Genomic DNA, 22,387 nt, shown 5'->3' with positions numbered 1-22,387 from the left:
TAGCCAATGGTACACCTTCATTTTCGCGCCCAGTGAAAACTATAAATAGAGTAGCTCTCTCTGTATCTATTCAGATATAACTCATATTGGTGGGTTTCTACTTTCAGTATGTCTGGACGTGGCAAGCAAGGAGGCAAAGCTCGCGCCAAGGCCAAGACTCGCTCCTCGCGGGCCGGGCTCCAGTTCCCCGTGGGCCGAGTGCACCGCTTGCTCCGCAAGGGCAACTACTCCGAGCGGGTCGGGGCTGGCGCGCCGGTGTACCTTGCGGCGGTGCTGGAGTACCTGACGGCCGAGATCTTGGAGCTGGCGGGTAACGCGGCCCGCGACAACAAGAAGACGCGCATCATCCCGCGCCACCTGCAGCTGGCCATCCGCAACGACGAGGAGCTCAACAAGTTGCTGGGTAAAGTCACTATTGCTCAGGGCGGCGTTCTGCCCAACATCCAGGCGGTGCTGCTGCCCAAAAAGACCGAGAGCCACCACAAGGCCAAGGGCAAGTAGAAGTACGTCGTTCTTTGCAACTCAAATCTTTCCAAACCAAAAGGCTCTTTTCAGAGCCACCCACCTTATCAACAAAAGGAGCTGCGCTTTCAAAGTCACATTGTTTTGGAAAGCAAGATGCTGTTGGAAATTAATCCTAGAACAAAGTTTGACTAAGTCATTTGCATCTAGGTTATTTTCCTTAATAACCTTAAATGCCTTCCAAAAAGCAAAACATTTGCTTACATAATTTAGGTTAAACTTATGAGCAAAATTAACATCCCTGTGATTCCTCTACAGGGGCAAGTGTCCATCTATCTGAGATAAAAAAACTTAGCACCATCCGACTTTGGCCTACCTTCCCTTCTAATTCAATTCAGTCTTACTGTGCACCACACACCCTCCTAAATGGGAATGGGGTAGTAATCCAGACAGGTAAACTACTTGTTTAAAAGTAACTTCAGGCAGAGGACACATTTCATAATGGACTGTTTACATCAATGATGGTGAAGTAAAGGCGGTTTGGAACTGCATTAGGAAGAGTGTGTTAACAAATAGGAAAGGTCGACATTGTAAATCACTTATCAGTTTCTTATAGTCCTAGTGCTGTCAATGATTTTTGCTTCCCCTTTACCCCACCATCATCCCTCTCACCTTCTGTCAGATCACCAAGTCACCCTAGCTAGAGAGGGCCTTCAATTCCTCTCCACATCAGCTCATGAATACATTTTGAATACATTTTAATGAAAATGAATTTCTTATGAATACATTTTCTTATGAATACATACAATTTCTTATGAATACATTTTAATGAAAATGAATTTCTATGGCATTCCTAGTCCATTAGAATAGGTTTTCTGAGTCTCCTGAAATATTTGTTTTATACACACACACACACACACACACACACACACACACACACACACACACAGGCCGTCTGCAGTGGAAGCGCCTAGTTCTAACCACTGGACTGCCAGGGAATTCCCAGTATATCCTATATTTAAATCTGAACCTCAATCACATGTAAATAATATTCATTGGAATAAAAGTGACCTCAGCAATCACAAACAGGACGTAAATGTTACCTTTTTTCCCTTTTCTTTTTGGCTTCATTATTTGATGTTGGAAGACCCGAATCCTGATTTCAGTGAATCTAATTATTCAATTTTTCCCTCTTAAAAACTCATCTGCGGGACTTCCCAGGTGGTCCAGTTGTAAAGAATCCGCCTTCCAATTCAGGGGACACGGGTTCGATCCCTGGTCAGGGAAATAAGATCCTACATGCCACATGCTGCTGGACAACTAAGCCCACGCTCTGCAACTAGAGAGAGAAAACCGGCACGCCACAACTAGAGAGAAGCCCGCGCGCCGCAACGAAAGATCCCGAGCACCGCAACTAAGACCCGACGCAGCCAAAAAATAAAAATAAATAAATTAAGAAAAGAAAGTCATCTGCATTACTTGAGTTTGTATATTTTAAACAACTATATCTCAGAAGTAGAACGGTCAAGTAGAGTCAGTGATACAGCTCCAAGGAAGGCCTATGAGTTCTTTCAATTTTTAATAATAAAATATGCTGTTGTTATCGTTATTGATATTGATCATGCAATTACTAACACTTGCTTATTGCATCATTCTATTCCCCATGGCAAGAACCACCACATTGTTAAAATAACGCCTTTACAATTATTGATGTGGTTTTGATTGATAAAATCAATGAACCTATAATCAAATAGTTGATAAATGACTATAAATTTTTGTTTTAAATAAAATAAAATATTCAAGTGTGATATGTCATTGCTTATAATTTCACGTGTTAACTGAGTTTTTTAAATTAATGGAGTATTAACCCAATTTCATTGGATAAAGCACTTACTGTTCTTTACTATCTACATAATCAGAAAAAAAGTAAAACTTGTATTTAAAAATGGAGATAACAAAACTTTCAAAAAATCTTGCCAAAATAATTTAGATATTTCTAATTTCAATTAGATCCTGAAGAACTTTTCAGGACTCCATAGTTTATACTGTAAAGTTGTTTTCATAAGAGGTACAGTTCAATTTTAGCAGCACAAGATTTATGAAAGTATTATTTAAACTTTATTCCTGGAGTTGGTCTTCCCATTAATTTCCCTTTCTGCAGACTCTGGACTACCATGAAAGAACCTAACAGTATCTTCCCATATTAGATTTGTTTTATATTGTCGGGGAACAAGGATTTTCCTCTACCCTTCTAAGGTTCTTTTAGCTGGTCTAATCATCAAATTGACATGAGATAGATTAACAGGAGAAAGTCAAGTTTAATTTCATACATACGGAAACCCCACATACATGAGAAGTTCAAAAACAGAAAGGTAAATATGCCTTCCTGAGCTAAGGAATGGCTTAGTGGCTTCCAAGCACAAGAGGATAATTCACATGGACAATAAGAGGAAAATCAAATATTGGGTAATTAGTTTGCCCTGCCATGCAGCTGGCTCACTCAGATAAAATTTTTCTCCGGTAATAATTCTCATAGTGGGAAAGACCCCCAATTCAAATCCTTCTAAGTAGTTAAGGGTGGGGCAGAAGTTTATCTTGAGATTGCAGGATCTCAATTGCCTTTACCTCAAAATAATCAATGTGCAAATGTGGCACATTTTGGGGAGCTCATTCTGAACACTTTTGGTATCTTATCCATTAGTGTACAAATTCCTTTAGAGTGGAGACTGGGTTTTATTCATATTTGCATATCCCCAGACCCTATTTCAATGACAAGCTCATAAAATATAGTCCAAAAATTCTGTTAATTCTATAATAATAAAAATCCTTATAAACTAAATAAGTGATATAAATAAAGGCAAAAAAGAAGTTGAAAGTTAAACAAGGATGAGATCACATGGAGGAAAATGTAGGGATTTTCAAATGAATAACTTCAAAGTAGCTAAACTGGAGGAAGGAGCCTAAAGATCAGAGGGGTCCAACGAGCAAAGACCAGTTGTAAAGAGTTACCCTGCCTTTTCACTTCATGATATTAATTTATCTGTAAAAAAATTGATCTGCATGACCTTATTAATTTGGTGTACCTCCTACTTCCTTCTCCAGTCTAGCAACAGTCTCACATTTAAATAAATGCTACTGATGTTAATGAATATTAATTACCTGGTGGAATAATGAAGACACTGAATGATTTTGGGGACCAGTAACTTGGAAGAAGGCAGGGACTCTGGACAAGGGGCAGACAGTAAGTACAGAGAATTAGGGAGCCTTCAACAATACGAATCTGTGAGGCTCCCAAACAATGCCTTTCCCCTAAGGTTGTTTTTTGTGGTTTTTATAAATTTCTCCTCTTCCAGACCTTTGTCTATGCTTACTATTTCAATTGTTTATACGAAAACATTAGTTTCACTGGTTCTGTGGCTGACACCCTGCTGTAATTAAAAAAAAAAAAAAAACAGACTAACAAGAGAAAAACAAAGTGTAATACTGTGTACGTCTCATGTATACATGGAATGAACAGAGAGGAACTGAGTAAAACTCCCAGAAGTGGCCCGAACCGCCACTTTAAATATCATCTTCAGCTAAAGACAAAAGACATGGCTGTGTGTGTGTGGGGGGGGGGGGGGGCTGTTGGAGGTGACCCGGAAGAGCACAGTAAACAAGGGGAGGCCGATTAAATCCTGCACCTTCTCCATTGGTAAGTTTCTTGTGAGTTATCTTTCTCTTCCTGGCACATTGAGTGAGATACCCTTACAAATGGAGATTTCTCATATAAATGTAAATTTCCCTTAAAAAGGGGTAAATTCTATTCTGTTTTTAGAGCTTCTGTATCTGCTTTTTCTCAGAAACAATCCGCTCAAAATAATCCTTATGCTAAAGGATATTTGGGAGTGGTGTATTCTGCTATCCTTCATTAGAAACGTCAGTATAGTATATACCCAAGTAGAGTGAAGAAGTAAATTTTTCTTAAATGGAAAAAAAAATGATTTATTAAAAAAAATTGGGCTGCTAGGGAGTTGGTTAAAACTGTATTAAAGAGCATTCATAAGAATAACAAGCAGACATAAAAAATGTATTTTCTCTTTAAATAAGGGAAATTGGTTAAAATGTAATCAAAGAGGTTCCAAAATGCCATTTGCGGCATTGCATACATTTTCTTTGAAAGACTATGTGCTTTTATCTGTTCACCAAAATATTGATACGAAATTAGCTACCAGCAATGATCTATGTGTGGTGAGATAACGAGTTTTACCCTTTTCCACAATATTTATGTTTTGCGTTCGCATTCAAAAGCAATTGTTAAAGCCTTAAACACGGTAACAAAATAGTTACCACCGTATGAAACACAGTACAAAGGAACAAAAAAGGCTTTTTTTTTTTTTTTTTGGTCAAATGCCCCTCCCCCCCTCCCGGGGCGGGACTTCCCGCTACCTTTCTTCAGGTTCTCAGTTTGGTCCGCCAACGGACGTATAAAGGCCTGCATCTGGGAGGCCTGGAAGTTAACCTTTGTTAATCTTACAGGTTTTCGGTATGTCTGGTCGCGGCAAAGGTGGTAAGGGCCTTGGAAAAGGGGGCGCTAAGCGTCATCGCAAAGTTTTGCGCGATAACATCCAGGGCATCACGAAGCCCGCTATTCGCCGTCTGGCCCGGCGTGGAGGTGTGAAGCGCATTTCTGGTCTCATCTACGAGGAGACGCGCGGGGTGCTGAAGGTGTTTCTGGAAAACGTAATCCGGGACGCAGTCACCTACACAGAGCACGCCAAGCGCAAGACTGTTACCGCCATGGACGTGGTCTACGCGCTCAAGCGCCAGGGACGCACTCTCTACGGCTTCGGCGGCTGAGTGTTCGCGCTCTTTGTTCAACAAAAGGCCCTTTTCAGGGCCCCCATCTTTTCATCTGAGGAGCCGTGATGCTGGTTTGTTTTGAGCTTGCTTTTTCACGCTTCACATTCTCTACACCCTGAAGCTCTTAGCTTTGCTCTTTACCCTTAACTGTTTAGAAGCACTACTTACATCCTTTACTGTGAAAGTTTCTTTGCTCGAGCACAGAAAGCTTAGATGGTCATAAGCTGGAAGCAAACGGGCCACCCAAATACATATGACTTGAGAGTTTTACCAGAGTGGCATTTCTCTTTGTAGATGGAGTGCAAGCGATTGTTTAGAAAGGGATGGAAAAGAAGTGCACCTGTCTCCTCACTAATTCGTAGCATATTTAGTATACATAAATGATTCGATCACAATAACCTATTCTAGCTCCAGGTGTCCTCTGCTCAGGAAACAAACCCGTGGCTGTTAAATAGGCTTTAACACTCCAGTATGGAAGGCTGATAAAGGACAGGCTCACTGTAAAATCTCAGAATAGTTGATGAGGGTGGGATGTGATTAAAAGACATTTCAACTAAATTATAAAAGAAACAAGGTCACATTACAGAAATGTTCTCTAGGGTGAAAAAATACAGGCAGCCCTGTAAGCCCTCTAAGTTCTCCCTCTAGGAGAACTAATTAAAATAAGATCCTTGGTAGAGTTTTTCCTAACAGATTAGGAAATCCAGACCTAATCTCAAAGGAGGCCTTAGTATCTTCCCACAGGTCTTAGAAGCTATAGGAAAAAACCCAAAGCCAAAGGTGAAAGCTTGACTAATGCAGAGACACAGACTAAAAGACAATTGCCCACATGTACAAAAAATGAGAAAACAATGACCAGATTTACATATTTTATAGCTGAAGTTAAAAATTCCCTTGCCTCACCAGTAAATCTTCATAATGTCAAGTGCTAAATACTCATCTAGCCAGTCTCCCAACTCAGTAATGTTTCCTCTTTGAAATACAATCAAGGAAGATAACACATCTGTTCTGGAAAGAGGCCTAACTTCCCTTATCACAAGATTCCAAATTGCTAAGCCTACATAATGTTTGAATGGGTTGTACCCATTTAGCTGTATAAAAGAGATTTCTCTCTTTGTTTTGCAATCCCTTTAGCAAATTGCCTGTGTTGTGCTTCACGTTCTGGTTTAATGCTTATGCAATAGTAAAACTTTTCTGTTCCTACTCCCTTTTTGGAGAGTTTTCTGAATTGGGAGATTTTGCTTTTAATTATATTTCCCCAACATTTTCTGAGTGTCTATTACTATTTGTGGCTTTCCACTGATTTCTCGAATAATTTTGACAAAAGTCTCTCAGTTCTTTAAAAAAGAAAAAAAAAACCCAACAGTCAAAAAAAATCCCTAAGCATTCTGTGTATAGTTTAAATGCTATCTTATACCCAATATTTTAGTATTTGGTTGTAGAAATCTGTTATTACATTCATAGCCTGATTTCTTTTTGATATTACTTTTTCTAAATCCAGACCCCCAAATTTTGAATAATGAAGCCATTAAGGTATTATCTATTTATATCTAAGTTATTTTTGTAGTTGTGGCCACTAGACCACAGGTAAGGTTTGTTCTCTCATTTATATTTGTAATGAAGCATATACAGTTGTGAGAATTGTTCTCTATATATTGTGCAATATTTGAAAAAAGAGGGCAAATCAAAAGAGGACACTATACATCCCTAAGTTAACCAGATAAAATGCTATTGATATAAATGTTTAACGGTTATACTTCTTAAGTTGGGTAGACCATAATTATATGCATATAAAAGACACAAAAAACTGCCAACAGATTTTGTTCCTAGGTATAAATACCTTCTCATTTGGTGACAATAATAGCAAATACTTTATGACATATATCAAAGGGCACTCGGAGGTATGTCAATGTCCTCACTATTCATAATACATATCTAAATCGGGGATTCTATCCTACTCCATACTGATAACGTTGATTAATATAATACATTGACCAGACGTTTTCTCTTTTATCATCAACAGATAGTTGCTGGTTTTCCATACAGTTATCTCTAAAGGCCCCTGCTACACACCAGATCTGAAATTGAGTTTTCCAGAAGAAACATCAAAAGAACTTTAATAAATAACTGTACCTGATACTGTCAGGCTCTACCACAGGTCTGATCTAAGATTTTGCAAGCCATATTAGAAGCAGGCTGCTTAACCCAAGATCAACAAAGCAATGATTAATCACTTTTCTTTTTTTTTTGGCCACGTGGCATGAGGGAATTTTAGTTCCCCCACCAGGGATCGAACCTGTGTCTCCTTCAGTGGAAGTGCGGAGCCCTAACCACTGGACCGCCAGGGAATTCCCAAGAATTAATCACTTTGGACTGAATGAACTGATTTGATTGCCGCTAAAGGTCCTTTACTGAAACTTTTTTATACTTTCAGTTGCTATATTTTTCAAACTGACTCCTCAAATTTTAGAAAAATATTCCATTAAAAGAACTTTTGATAAACAGTAATACTTAACAATGACTTTTGAAAATATAAAATATAGATTGATTGGCCCTGTCTACAAAACAATACAGAAGAGTGATTGGATTTTATACAGAATCCTTTTTCATAGGAATTGGTTATTAATATAGGTTTAGAACTAACCACTCCTCTTAAACAAGTAAGCCTTTATCCCTTTTTCACAACTATGTCATATTAATAAAAAACAGACCAAGTTAAACAAAAGATAAAAATTTAAATACTCTATTATAAAATACCTATCTAAAGGTCTGAGCATACTTAATCAAATTCTTGGCTTCCTAAATATTATGAAATATGTATTTCTTATACTATTTGCATAGATTTAATTCTGCTACAGAGAAACAAATGTGATGGGTGAAACTCATAAGATGTATTAAGTACTGTATAGATAAGTAGTTAGAAAGTAGAGCACATGTGTGTTAAGTATAAGGAGAAAGGACCAGGAGATCTGCACGATCCTTGAGGCACTAGTTATACCTGATACACCTGGACACTAAATATGCCTGGGATATATGAGGCACTAAATATTCCTGATACACTAAATATATTTGGGATATGGGTTATCCATTCTGGCCCCCAAGCATTCTTTGCCCAAGATAACACAAATAAAACCCATGGCTATTTGGCAGGCAAATTGGTGAGCAAGCAACAGATGTGGTCAGGGGTAATAATCTCTCTTTGATAGGTACTGGCCAGGGTCTATCTGTGGACCTTCTTGCCCAAACCTGGACTCTGGGCTTCATAACCAAACCATCAGTAAGGAAGTTTGATGCAGCAGAAAGATATCTGAACATTGTGTAACCCATGATTCAGCTACTGTGGCCCATCTCCTTGAAACCTTATTTTAAGTCTTAACTTACCTCAATCTTTCCCCTTGTCTCAGGTTATGTGTTTAAATTAATTTAAAAAATCATGCATCCCCGACATTTTGATTTAATTTGAGTCTTTTTATGCCATGGGAGAGCTTGCCTGGTAGTGTGTTTGGAGGCTACCAGGGCATCAAGGTACCTTCCCACAGGACAGTGGGGAGTCAAATGTGGAAGTAGGAAAAATATTAAGGAAACTGAAGCCAGTAACCTAGGGGAGAGAAGACGGTCCTCAAGCCAGGGTGGTAGCATAGTGGTACAGAGAATTGATGTTTCCATATATATTTTGAAGGCAAAATCAAGAGGATTTCTAGAAGAATTGAATGGACAAGAATGAAATAATTATCAACTAAATGGGGGAGTGTTTTAATGAAAGATTGGGAGGGGGAATACTAAGGATTCTATTTTGGACATGTTAACTTTAAGATGTCAAACATCGATGTGAAGAAAAAATATAGGGAACTGTGTGGAATTCTCTGGCTGTCCAGTTGTTCAGACTCTGTGCTTTCACTGCTGAGGCCTGGGTTCAATCCCTAGTGGGGGAACTAAGGTACTGCAATCCACTCGCCCCCAACCTCCACGCAAAAAAAAAAAAAAAAAAGAAAAGAGAAAGAAATTGGGTGTATGTCTGTCTGGAGTTTAGGAGAGAAGACTGGGTTCGCAATATAAAATTGGAAGTCATTAATGTACAGATGGCATTGAAAGTCTGAACTTGGTGAGATCTTCAAGCGAGTGAGTACAGAAAAAGAAGTAGTAAAAACTTAGCCCTGTATCCCCCAACATTAAGGGTCTGGGGAGAAGAGATGAGCTAACAATAGATACAGAGCCTCTGGTAAGAGAGAACCAAGTGAAGAAAGTATATCAAAGAGAAATTGTAGGGTCAATTATGTCAGTGTTTCCAATAGGTCAAAAAAAAATGAAGACTAATAATTGGTCACTGGATGTAGAAAAATGATTGTATATTAGTTTATTTTCTGTCTTTCCCTAGTAAAAAGAGACTTTTTTTCCCTTGCTGTATCACTAGTGCCAAGTACAATGCCTGAAGCACAGCAGTCATTCAGTAATATTAATGAATAAATGAATTAATGAACTAACATTCCTGATGCTATCGACTGAGAGCTTTCCTGTATACTCACTAGGTTAGAGTCCTGAACAAGCAATGAAACTGTGTTAAGTAATACATGCTGATTCTCAGGGTATTTAGTCAGGATACTTTTTTCTATTTGTTAAGGTTTTAGTGTAGACTATGTTGTGTTTTTTGTTTTTTGTTTTGTCTGCATTGGGTCTTTGTCGCTGTGCGTGGGGTTTCTTCAGTTGTGGCAAGCAGGGGAGCGGGGGCTACTCTCTGTTGCAGTAAGTGGGCCTCCCGTTGCGGCGCCTCCTGTTGTGGAGTATGGGTTCCAGGAGCATGGGCCTCAGTAGTTGCAGCATGCGGGTTCAGCAGTTGCAGCACGTGGGCCCTAAAGCGTGTGGGCTTCAGTAGTTGTGGTGCACGGGCTCAGCGGTTGTGGCTCTCGGGCTCCAGAGTGCAGGGTCAGCAGCTGTGGCACACGGGCTTAGCCGCTCTGCAGTATGTGGGATCCTCCCCGACCAGGGATGGAACGCATGTCCCCTGCATTGGCAGGCAGATCACCAACTACTGCGCCACCAGGGAACTCCTACTGTTTCTTTTTTAAGGGTAATTTTCCCAGTACAGCTGGAAACGAAAGCCAAGAAGTTGTCCTTGGTTTCTGATGTCTCGATTCTATAACCGCTGAACCTAGCAGATGTTTATAGCAAGAACTTTTTATGCAACAAACTTTAATCCATAACCACAGATAAAATAAACCCATGAATTTTGAACTAAATCCTCTCTTGGGAGAAAGGTAAGGACTTGAACTCCTGGACAGGCCCTCTCATTGCAACAAAGGATGATTGATCCTTTGTCCATTAATTTGGGTCTGAGCTTTGGGTCTGAGAGTTCCACAGCCTTTGAGAGCATTCTCTTAAAGTTGAAACTGATGAAAAGATGGTATTAAAACACCGAGATTTCCCCTTAGATTTGAAAAGGCCTGTGGGACCAGTAGAAGTGGGAAGTGCTAATGAGTTGTATTTGAGGTGACCCAGTCCTACAGATTCTGATTAACTGGTCTAGGGAAAGACCAGTTATTATTTAAACAAACAACTTTTTCATAGTAATTCTTATGTGCCTTCACATAAGAGACAGATCTTTTGTCCACATGATGTCTGGGTTTCTCTTTGGAAGTTAAATTCTATGGCTATTCAGAAAAAATGAGATGAGGTTGATAGAAAGTGAGAAAGAGAAAGACAAAAATCACAGCACACCTATCCAGTTATGCTGTGACCATCCTCAGAAGGCTAAGGAAGGCTCCTCCTGCCTTTTATTTACCACCCAGAATGTGAGTACAAACGAACAGGTGTGACACTTAGGAATAATCAAGATAATATCTCCAAGTGCAAAAACTGGTTCCAAAAACATATTGACTTTAGGGTATTTCCCATGGCCCCATAACAGACTAGAGAATCTCAGCTGGAATGTGGTTGTGATGCAATTAGGGATGAGGCATAGATGAGTAATAACTGCTACACTTTGCACTTACTATTTGTCAGGCACTGGTACTTAAGCACTTTTCATTTATCAACTCATGAATCCTCAAAACAATCCTTTGAGTGAGGTATCAATATCATTATCACACAGTTGTATAAATGGAGAAACTAAGGCCCAGAAAAGATGTGTAACTTAACCCGTTCTCACCACAAGAGAATGGTGGTATAGGTTTAATCCCAAGCCATCTGCTTCTAATGATTATGCTTAAACGTTTCACCATCTTGCATTCCTTTGGTAGTGAAGTCACAAAACAGGACATTTACATCTCCTAAAATATTTATTTTTATCTTTTACATCCTAAACAGAGAGATTATTTTTTATGTCCAAAATATATGTGGGTCTGCTTAGCGGTGCCAAGTCGGACGATTTTTCACAAGTAGAAAACAAGTACATTTTTCATTAACATGCTTACATTAATGACAAAAAATTAAGAAAAATATGTCTAAAGAAAACATGTGCTCTCCATACGTGGACCAGGAATTTTGTACTTTTGCTTTATCTGAATCCATTACTATAACTGTCCCTCCCCAGTTCTTGTCACCAGTGACATTCACTTCACCAAATACATAAATTAAGACTTAATGAGCGCTAATTATGAGCCTCGCCTTTTAAAATCAACCAAAAAACCCTTTACTCACTTGACTCTATGAATGGACTAATTTAAGTTTAAAATGTTCTCCCTATCCTTTGTGGTAAATAAGTGATCCAGACCAGTAATAGGCTACTGACTATCCCTCCAGGGACATAGAACATGCCTGCGAGCTTGATTTGACAAGATAGTTATTACCTTTAGAGAGGCAGACATGTCACTAACTAATCTTAAAGACGAATTCTTTTTCTATAAAACTTTCCCACTTTGGGATCTGAATACACTTTTTCCAAGTAACACTGCCAGACTCCAGATTGTGTGTGACTTCTTGCCAGTGGTACAGTGTATTAACTGATACAAAGTTACCCCACTTTTAATAGGTGGTTCAACTATAAGTTACTTTGTAAAAGAAAAAGTTACACAGTAGCGAACGTAGGCATCTGCAAGGCCTTTCCCCACTACCTCCTTTAGCAAATTACACAACTAAAGATTCCATACCAACTCAGCGTGGATATATCCTTAGGTAAAGAATTGACTGGACAGCGATCCTAACGACCCCTGCTGTACCTAGGCGGGATTGGGAACACACGCGTCCCAGAATGAGCACAAAATTTCGCAGGCTAAAGTACAATAATTAAATACTCTTTTTAACATCTCCAAGCAATGAAAAAATTAGAGAATCACAGCTCCTTACAAGCGAAAAGTAGGAAGCCCTGAAAAGGGCCTTTTGTTAACAGAACAGACACAAAACTGAACATTCTAGCCGCCAAAGCCGTAAAGGGTGCGTCCCTGGCGCTTGAGCGCGTAGACCACGTCCATGGCGGTGACGGTCTTGCGCTTGGCGTGCTCAGTGTAAGTGACAGCGTCCCGAATCACGTTCTCCAGGAACACCTTCAGCACCCCGCGAGTCTCCTCGTAGATGAGGCCAGAGATGCGCTTGACACCACCACGCCTAGCCAAACGCCGAATAGCGGGCTTAGTGATGCCCTGAATATTATCGCGCAGCACTTTGCGGTGGCGCTTGGCGCCCCCCTTTCCGAGACCCTTCCCGCCCTTCCCACGACCCGACATAACAAACACTTACTGAAGCTCAACAAACCTTTGCTTCCACGGATCGCGGATGCAAGCTTTTATACGTCCGGTAGCGGACCGAACTGAGAACCTGAAGGCGGGAAGTCCCTCCCTAAGCGGGAGAGGGGAATTTGACCAAAAAAAAAAAAGAAAAAGAGGCCTTCTCTGTTCCTTTGTACTGTTTCTCGCTGTGGTAACTTATTTTGTTACCATGTTTTAAGGCTTTAACAATTGCTTTTGAATGCGCACGCAAAACATTAGTGTTGTGGAAAAGGGCAAAACTCGTTATCTCACCACACAGAGATCACTGCTGGTAGCTAATTTGGTATTTTGTTGAATAGATAAAAGCACATATTCTTTCAAAGAAAATGTATGCAATGCTGCATATGCCCTTTTAAAACCTCTTTACACTGGTGTATTTAACTCAATTTCCCTTGAGTTTTTAATAACAAGTTATTAATGTCTGCTTATTATTCCTTCCCATTAATTCTCCATAGCACAGTTTTAAACAATTCCCTAGCGATTCCTTAATCAGCCAGATTTTTAAAATAATTCTTTTCTCCACCAATGAAATGCCTTTAACATCATACTTGGAGCTGTTACTAAAATTCTATTCTGTTCTATATACTATGGTTTCCCAAATCTATTTGTTACATTCAGAATTAATTTGGGGATAGATGATTTTTTTTTTGTCTGGTTGATCAAGTGGTCAGCAAGCAAGATTTATGGATTTATTTGCCAGTGATAAAGTACCCTTTTTAATTTCTGTAATGTACTGGGGACACTAGTTCTTCCTATTGTGTTTCCATTAAAATGTTTTAAACATTGTAACTTGTTTCAAGAAAAAAAGAAAACGCCTTTGGGTTTTTCAGAGGCACCAGGCTTTCCTACCAACATAGGAAAGGTATAATTTCAAAGAGAACTGAAGAGGTGAAGGAAAAAATTTTAAATTTCCAACCTTTTCTCTTACAAGAGAAAGGACTCAGGTTTATATTTCAAACTGCTCTTGTTTACTCCATGACTAAAAGCCATCTAATCCCTTTAGCAATGCTTATCATTTTACAGTTACGTATGGGAGGTGGTGGAGCGAGGTGGGGTACATTGAAAGGAGAGGGAACTAGGTGAGAAACTAGAAAATGAAACAATCTACATTATGCTGTCTCGTAACTCTTAAGTCATCAAGTCCTGTCAGCACTCGATCTTAAAATTACCCCAGCTTCCAACTATTAAGGTTGAGATTTTAATAATGCATAAGGTTGTGGGCCCGTTGCAGCTTAGGGAGGAAGCACTCAGACACACTGGCTGCGAATTCGGCCTCCTTGTCAACTAATACCTTCGACTTCTGAATCCTCCAGGAGTAATTCCTTACTTCAATTTCATAGGCAGTAAGTAGCTAAGTAGCTTATTGGATAGGACCCAGAAACTAGGTAGCTTATCGGGATAGGATCCAGAAAACCTAGGATAGGATAAAGAAAACCCCAGGAGTTATTGCGATGCTCTGGCTACTTGCAGTGCAATGAGTTATCTTCAAATACTTCTGCAAACTGAAGGATACATGCATTATTAGTTCTTCACTAAGTACACGAAATCTACTTATAATAGTGAAAGGTAACTGTAACGAACATGCAAAAATGCATGAGAACCAAGGCTCCCCAAAAAACGTACAAACTTTTAATCTAAAGCTATACTTACACATTCAAGAAAACATGAAACATTTCAAAACAGACCTAACAACGGACAAGCTCTTTTTCGGAAAGTGTAGGTGGCTCTGAAAAGAGCCATTGGGTGTGAGAAAGTCTGATCAATCGCTCTGCAATCAGTGACTCACTTGGAGCTGGTGTACTTGGTGACAGCCTTGGTGCCCTCAGACACGGCGTGCTTGGCCAGCTCGCCGGGCAGCAGCAGGCGCACGGCCGTCTGGATCTCCCTGGAGGTGATGGTCGAGCGCTTGTTGTAATGCGCCAAGCGCGACGCCTCGCCCGCGATGCGCTCGAAAATGTCGTTAACGAACGAATTCATGATGCCCATGGCTTTAGACGAGATACCGGTGTCCGGGTGGACCTGCTTCAGCACCTTGTAGACGTACACCGAGTAACTTTCCTTGCGGCTGCGCTTGCGCTTCTTACCATCTTTTTTCTGGGCCTTGGTCACCGCCTTCTTGGAACCCTTCTTCGGGGCAGGAGTGGACTTGGCAAACTCAGGCATGGCGAAAAACTGCGATGCAAGGGATAAACGAAGATCAGGACACCAACAGGTACCTCTTTAACAACAAGGCTTTATGCAAATGAGGTGCAGTAAAGGTTTCTAGTGATTGGTGATTCTTCTCCAGTGAAGTCATAGCTCAGTTTTGCCCAATCAAGGTAAGCATTCTGCATAGTCGCGTTTCCATTGGTCTAAATGAAAGTAAAATGTTAGCCAATCGTATAGCTTCCTTTTCGCGCCCAGCAGGGGCTATAAAAGGTGCGCTTTAAAGCTTTTGCGTCAGTTATCTTTGGAAGCGTCGGTTGGTGTCGAGTTATGTCTGGGCGAGGCAAACAAGGCGGCAAGGCTCGTGCCAAGGCTAAGACCCGGTCTTCGCGGGCTGGGCTTCAGTTCCCCGTGGGCCGAGTGCACCGTCTGCTCCGCAAAGGCAATTACGCTGAGCGGGTTGGGGCTGGCGCTCCGGTGTACTTGGCGGCGGTGCTGGAGTACCTGACGGCCGAGATCCTGGAGCTGGCGGGTAACGCGGCCCGCGACAACAAGAAGACGCGTATCATCCCGCGTCACCTACAGCTGGCTATCCGCAACGACGAGGAGCTCAACAAGCTGCTGGGTAAAGTCACTATCGCGCAGGGCGGCGTCCTGCCTAACATCCAGGCCGTGCTGCTGCCCAAGAAGACCGAGAGCCACCACAAGGCCAAGTAGGGATCAAGTTTGGAAGCAACAAAAGGCTCTTTTCAGAGCCACTTCTATCATCATAAAAAAGGTGACACGACTTGGTACACTTTTAATTTGTTCTGTGAAGTACAGTGCTGATACTCTCTAATTAGGCTTCAGTCCTAGGATATCCTCATCTTTCCTGTTCATATTTCACAGTTGTTATTTAGAAGTCAACAAAATTGACATTTGTGTTAGACTAATTTCAAAGTCACTGAAGCTACAAGGTTATTGGCTCATATCTATCTAGGTCCATATGTGGGAGTTAGGCAAGTGGCATAAGTGAGTTTTTATGAAGCCAAAATATCTGTTGGAGGGGCCCTGAGGTGGTTTTTTTGTGAATGATACACAAACTCATTTGGGGTGTCAGAAAGATAGTAAATCCTGCATCTTAAAATTTGCTTTTAAAGAGTTGTTTTAAAACACGATACGCAGTCGTTACTTAGGCTTATTTTCAACAAATATCACACGCTTGGATACCAGGCATTAAGGATACAATGTTAACGAGACGCCGCCGGTCCTAAAGAAAGTCTAATGGGGAGAAACAAAAGTAAATAAAGAACAATTTAGCAAGATAAGTAAGCTCAGAATATAAGGGGAGCATAGAGGAATAAGATCTGTGAGAGGTAACACTTGGTCTGAGGATTAAAGGAAGTCGGGAAATAGAGGAAAGTGTAGGGATTCCAGCAGAAAATGAGCGTCACCAAATTCATGGCTTGTGGTGTGTGCAGGCAAATGAGAAAAAGTTCGATACTGGCAAGTAAGGCAGAGTGATCGCAAGAGAGGAAGAGCCAGAGGGATTTCTAGGCCAGTCCTTTGGTTTCAATGCTTTATATATACTAATGACTTCCAAATCTTATGTCCATCCCAGACTTATCTCAAGTTCAGACATACACATACATCTACTTTCTGATATTCTTGTAGATCTCCGGCGAATTCAAAATGTATATCCCAGACTGAACATCATCACTACTTTCCCAGTGAATCTTATCTTAGTACTTGGCATCACCATCTACCCATTAGCATGAGCCAAAATAGTCTGGCGTCTTGAGTATTCATTTTTGTGAGCCATTACTATAGCAAAAATCCAAGTTCCTTGTATGGAATGATGAAATTATGTTGAAATTCCAGAAAAGCTTAGGTAGAAGGATAACACTACCGGAGTTCAGCACTTAGTTTAGAGACATGGAATATTTGTATCCACATAATTAGAAATGTACACATAACTAGGACTGCTCATTTCCCCTGAATAAATCTTCTAATAATGAGGACTGAAAGATTACTTGGGGAAGCAATATACTGACTGCATATATTCAGGGGAGGGTGCCCTACCCAGCCAGCAGAAAGGGCCATCTCTGTTGTGGGCCTCTCTTGACTTAATATCTCAGTTCCCCAAGCTAGAAGGCCCTGTTTACACACTCAAGAATACCAATCTGATTAGAAATTGGCCTTAGATGTGCCCGGGGAGGGGGTGGGGGACGACTGCTTCCCATGAAATCTTTTTTCCCATAGGAAGGCTGATTCCTGGGAGGGGACACTCAATTATTTTTTGCTTAAGGTGTTAATCCAAGTAGAAAGCATTAAATCATTTTAACTTGGTAAAATATTAGCATCACCCTAAATCCCATGTGGAAATCATAGGTCCTACATTTCACAAGCCCCCTCAGAAAAGGAATGGGCATGATTACATCTGACAGTCTAATCGTAGCAGTAGTGTTTTCTAACTAAAAGAGAAATTAGGAATGTAAGAAAGATCTAACCACTTGTTTTACTACATTGGGAGACGGAAATAACACATACACCTGGTACTTAGAAAATCATAATGTATAAAGTTCACCTGTCTCCCACAAGCAAAGCTAGTAGCAGTAATTAGCAGGGAAACAGTCCTTTTTCAGTGTGCATGTAGGCGGCTCTGAAAAGAGCCTTTTGGGGTGGATGGGAGACCTTCAGGCTCACGCCCTCTCCCCGCGGATGCGGCGGGCAAGCTGGATGTCCTTAGGCATGATGGTGACGCGCTTGGCGTGGATGGCACACAGGTTGGTGTCCTCGAAGAGTCCCACCAGATAGGCCTCGCACGCCTCCTGCAGCGCCATCACGGCAGAACTCTGGAAGCGCAGGTCGGTCTTGAAGTCCTGCGCGATCTCGCGCACCAGGCGCTGGAACGGCAGCTTGCGGATCAGCAGCTCCGTGGACTTCTGGTAGCGGCGGATCTCGCGCAGGGCCACCGTGCCAGGCCGGTAGCGGTGCGGCTTCTTCACGCCGCCCGTGGCCGGCGCGCTCTTGCGGGCCGCCTTGGTGGCCAGCTGCTTACGTGGCGCCTTGCCGCCGGTGGACTTGCGAGCGGTCTGCTTAGTGCGAGCCATGACTAGATGGTTCAGCTAGCATAAAGGCGCGCTCTAGCCACCTATTTATAGCGAGAGTCACAAGCTGATTGGACAAAAGGAGAACAGGACTATCCAACCGGTAACCGGACTGGTTAGGACTCGAAAATTTTATTTGTTGTTCCCCCAATCCTCCGACAGTGTTAGTTATCTGTGACCTCAATTTTTTTTCATTTTTCCTGTAAAGTTGTTTGCTCTGTAACAGCAACTTCCAGTAGAAATAAATACAAGCTACATAAGAAACAAACTTTTCTAGCAACATTAGAACAAAATAAAAACAGAAGAAATTGTTTTTAATAGTATTCTGTTTAACCTCATATATCTAAAATATTCATTTCAACATGTAATCAATATAATTGTTAGATATTTCACATTAATTTTTTTTATTTTGCAGTTTGAAATCCAGTGTGTATATTACATGTCTACTGCTTTGTTCAAACGAGCCACATATCCAGTGATCAGTGGCCACAATTGGTTAATAGTAGCACTGTACCATCACCCCTCAGCTTTCCTTCAAACACGAATTTTAAGAACTTAAAAATTTTTTTCAGTAAGTACAATCTGATTTGCATGTGAGGAATTAAAGGGTTAATAACTTCATAGGGAAACTCATCCTTACATGAACTTCTTTTCATTGTTAGTTAATATAAAACAATTCCATTGCAGCACAATTTATTTTTCTATTTTAGGAATGTAATTCCTTTGTTTTTAAAGAATCTAATTCCCCACCAGTAACCTATGTTTACCGCAAGCTACACACCCCTTGGGTTTGCATCTACATCCAATAGTTCCTTAGCAACTGGCAGAACCTTAGGAGAGCCTCCTTGCCTGGCATCTGATACATCTGATCCTCCCCCTCCCCCCAGGGCCTAGAAATTACCAAGGCAAGCTTTTTTTTTTTTAAGGAAAAAATGATCTAATCCCATCAGTACAAGGTCTTTTAACAATAAAAAGACTAAGAAAACGGCATTTTAAACTAGAATTTAGCATTTTTATCCTGAAACGAATGATCATCGACTTATATAGACATCTGTTTGTATGGATGGGTGCGAGGGAGCTTGGAAAATACTTGAGAACCCAATAATAAACAATGAGTATAATTGTCAGGCACCTCAGCTAACTTTTCCAATAAGAAGCCTGAGTATTTAAATATTCCTTAATCAGCAATATAAAAGGTAATGTACACTGATGTGAAATTAGGTCTTTCTCAGATATCTTACGGCTCCAAAAATGACCTTTGACCTAAGATACAGGTTTGGTTTGATCCCTGAACATTCAGGATGTCTAGAACCCAGAAAACAAAGATGTCTTAAAACTGCCACAAAAAGGCACATTGACCTTCCACCAGAAGTTTGTGCTTTCCAGAGGTTCATGATGCGTAGAGGTGAAGGTGACAATACTTAAGAATGACTCACTCCACATAACCCCTCAAATCTGCCAATGGTGTTGAATCAAAGTTTATAGGTTATTTCACACACTTTAACATGGAGTGGAAATCACTTCCTAACACAAGTTTTGAGGTTGGTATAATTCACCTATAATGATCCTAAGTATTATCTAGAGTATAAGCTTTATAAACCTAGTGCTCAGTTCTTCCCAGAAAACTGTAGGTGGCTCTGAAAAGAGCCTTTGGTTTGATTGCGAAACTTGAGCTGCATTAAACTAATCCAGACTTCTATTTGCCTTTGGCCTTGTGGTGGCTCTCAGTCTTCTTGGGCAGCAGCACGGCCTGGATGTTGGGCAGGACCCCACCCTGCGCGATGGTGACTTTACCCAGCAGCTTGTTGAGCTCCTCGTCGTTGCGGATGGCCAGCTGCAGGTGGCGCGGGATGATGCGCGTCTTCTTGTTGTCGCGGGCCGCGTTACCCGCCAGCTCCAGGATCTCGGCCGTCAGGTACTCCAGCACCGCCGCCAGGTACACCGGCGCGCCGGCCCCGACCCGCTCGGCGTAGTTGCCCTTACGGAGCAGGCGGTGCACTCGGCCCACGGGAAACTGGAGCCCGGCCCGCGAAGAGCGAGTCTTAGCCTTGGCGCGAGCCTTGCCCCCTTGTTTGCCTCGTCCGGACATGGCTCAGGATCAACAACGGCTATCAAAGATAAGAAGCAAAAACTTAAAAACGCATATTTTATAGGCCCTGCTAGGCGCGAAAAGGAAGCGGTACGATTGGCTAACATTTTACTTTCATTTAGGCCAATGGAAACGCCACTATGCAGGATGCCTACCTTGACTGGGCAAAAATTGAGCTATGACGTCACTGGAGAAAATCACCAATCACCAGCCACCTTTATCCCACCTCATTTGCATAAACCCTTGTTGTTAAAGAAGCGCCTTTTACTTTCCTGGTCCTTTGTTTCATTTCGATCGCAGTACTTTAGCATGCCTTAGCCTGCGACGTCCACTCCTGCCCCAAAGAAGGGCTCCAAGAAGGCGGTGACTAAGGCACAGAAGGATGGCAAGAAGCGCAAACTCAGCCGCAAGGACAGCTACTCCGTGTACGTGTACAAGGTGCTGAAGCAGGTCCATCCGGACAATGGCATCTCGTCCAAGGACATGGGCATCATGAATTCGTTCGTTAACGACATCTTCGAGCGCATCGCGGGCGAGGCGTCGCGCCTGGCGCATTGCGCTCGACCATTACATCCAGGGAGATCCAGACGGCCGTTCGCCTGCTGCTGCCTGGAAAGCTGGCCAAGCATGCAGTGTCTGAGGGCACCAAGGCTGTCACCAAGTATACCAGCTCCAAGTAAATGTGTTTATAGGCGTTACCAAACCCAAAGGCTCTTTTCAGAGCTACTTAACACTTCTCAAGAAAGCTGGGGCTCCTTGCCTGTCATTTCCGTGCGGGGGGTGGGGGAAGGTGGCGGGGAGAGAGAAGGAGGAGGTGTCTTTGCTGGATTTGGGTAATATTTGAAGAGGTGACGTTTAACCCAAATTTGGTGTTAATCTGACAAATGTTCAGACAAGGAAGTGCATTTTGGCGAGCACTTCTGGTGTCAACACTATGTTCTTTGATTCATCTAGCCCGTCTCCCCAGGTTTTGACTGGACAGACAATACCTGAAAACCTCGAGAACAACAATGACAACGCCAGGGAAATCCAGGAAGTCACTGGACTGGTTCCCTTTAGATACTAGTTTAATTTCACAGTTAGGAAGCCCCAGGTTAAAATGTTTGCAGTTTAGCCCATTCTATAAGTGCGCCTGGGAGCCTGTAAGCATTGTGAATGGAAGCCATTTTTACGTGTACAGGAACTCCACACCCATTCACTGCATAGTATCACTTTGCAGCAGACCACGATGCCGTACACTAGTGCAGGAACAAAGGAACAAGACTTCAGCTGCAATACGTGATCTGAACAGATAACTCCTTAAAAGAAAAGATAGGTACCCCTGAAAAGAGCTTTTACAATTGAAAACAGCAATACTGCAATCAGCCGCCAAAGCCATAGTGGGTGTGTCCCTGGAGGTTGAGAGAACAAAGTCTACAGCGGTGACCGTCTTGCGCTTGGCACGCTGGTTATGGCGTCATGGTCACATTTCATAGTAAGACCTTCAGCACCCCGCGTCTCTGTAGATGAGACCGGAGATGTACTTGACTCCACCGCGGCAGGCCAGGCGCCGGATGGCGGGCCTGGTGATACCCTGGATGTTGGCGCACAGGACCTTACCGTGGCTCTTAGCACCACCATTAACCCTAGCCCCTCCCCGCCTTGCCGTGGCCTTGCCATGTTGAGAGTACAGATAAATCGAAACTCTAAATACAACAGTGGAAAAAGGGTGTACTCCAGGCGGGGGGTGGGGTGGGGTGGGGGTGGGGGGGCAGCCGTTTATTTGAATTCTTCGGACCAAATTCAAAACTAGAGAAACTCGAGAGGGAAAGACTCGCATTTCTCGTTCCGCCCCCTTCCTTGTTCCAAACAAAGGCGGAACTCCCGAAGTAGCTGAGTTCATCTTGGATAAGGTGAGGCCTAAGGTGCGGTGCCCTTGGAGGGAAGAAAAGGTGCTGTGGACTCAGAGATGTATTTTAGGCACGAAAAAGAGATTAACCAGAGAATGCGGAATGTGCTGGATGGCCTAGGGGCAGGGATGGATGGAGGCTCTTTTTAATTGTGCCCGTTTTAAGCACTTTGAA

At 42.0% G+C, this 22,387-nt stretch overlaps 7 protein-coding genes and 1 pseudogene across 8 annotated transcripts; 4 read left to right on the top strand and 4 right to left on the bottom strand.

Annotated features, from left to right (window-relative positions):
* Positions 1-54: 54 nt before the first annotated feature.
* LOC307193556 (histone H2A type 1-D) lies at positions 55-533 on the top strand. Its single transcript, XM_079935698.1, has one exon. The coding sequence runs from the start codon at positions 109-111 to the stop codon at positions 499-501; it is 393 nt and encodes a 130-aa protein (XP_079791824.1). The 5' UTR covers positions 55-108; the 3' UTR covers positions 502-533.
* Positions 534-4,927: 4,394 nt separating this feature from the next.
* On the top strand, positions 4,928-5,322 carry LOC307193325 (histone H4). Its single transcript, XM_079935150.1, has one exon. It carries the CDS (start codon positions 4,990-4,992, stop codon positions 5,299-5,301), a length of 312 nt encoding a protein of 103 aa, XP_079791276.1. The 5' UTR covers positions 4,928-4,989; the 3' UTR covers positions 5,302-5,322.
* A 7,129-nt stretch (positions 5,323-12,451) lies between these two features.
* On the bottom strand, positions 12,452-13,096 carry LOC307192812 (histone H4). The gene has a single exon (XM_079934122.1). It carries the CDS (start codon positions 12,957-12,959, stop codon positions 12,648-12,650), a length of 312 nt encoding a protein of 103 aa, XP_079790248.1. The 5' UTR covers positions 12,960-13,096; the 3' UTR covers positions 12,452-12,647.
* A 1,451-nt stretch (positions 13,097-14,547) lies between these two features.
* LOC307193246 (histone H2B type 1-L-like) lies at positions 14,548-15,204 on the bottom strand. The gene has a single exon (XM_079934893.1). The coding sequence runs from the start codon at positions 15,162-15,164 to the stop codon at positions 14,784-14,786; it is 381 nt and encodes a 126-aa protein (XP_079791019.1). The 5' UTR covers positions 15,165-15,204; the 3' UTR covers positions 14,548-14,783.
* Positions 15,205-15,435: 231 nt separating this feature from the next.
* LOC307193245 (histone H2A type 1-H) lies at positions 15,436-15,909 on the top strand. Its single transcript, XM_079934892.1, has one exon. The coding sequence runs from the start codon at positions 15,477-15,479 to the stop codon at positions 15,861-15,863; it is 387 nt and encodes a 128-aa protein (XP_079791018.1). The 5' UTR covers positions 15,436-15,476; the 3' UTR covers positions 15,864-15,909.
* A 1,899-nt stretch (positions 15,910-17,808) lies between these two features.
* Positions 17,809-18,245, bottom strand: H3C10 (H3 clustered histone 10). Its single transcript, XM_079933507.1, has one exon. It carries the CDS (start codon positions 18,236-18,238, stop codon positions 17,828-17,830), a length of 411 nt encoding a protein of 136 aa, XP_079789633.1. The 5' UTR covers positions 18,239-18,245; the 3' UTR covers positions 17,809-17,827.
* Positions 18,246-19,889: 1,644 nt separating this feature from the next.
* Positions 19,890-20,532, bottom strand: LOC307192194 (histone H2A type 1). The gene has a single exon (XM_079932854.1). The coding sequence runs from the start codon at positions 20,322-20,324 to the stop codon at positions 19,932-19,934; it is 393 nt and encodes a 130-aa protein (XP_079788980.1). The 5' UTR covers positions 20,325-20,532; the 3' UTR covers positions 19,890-19,931.
* Positions 20,465-21,004, top strand: LOC307192379 (histone H2B type 1-C/E/F/G/I-like; annotated as a pseudogene). Its single transcript has 2 exons — positions 20,465-20,488; positions 20,643-21,004. The product of its transcript is annotated as a histone H2B type 1-C/E/F/G/I-like (transcript).
* Positions 21,005-22,387: the final 1,383 nt, after the last annotated feature.

Source organism: Stenella coeruleoalba (assembly GCF_951394435.1).
Source record: "Stenella coeruleoalba genome assembly, chromosome: 10".
NCBI classification, from domain to species: domain Eukaryota; kingdom Metazoa; phylum Chordata; class Mammalia; order Artiodactyla; family Delphinidae; genus Stenella; species Stenella coeruleoalba.
This window is presented reverse-complemented; position numbering and strand designations above follow the sequence as displayed.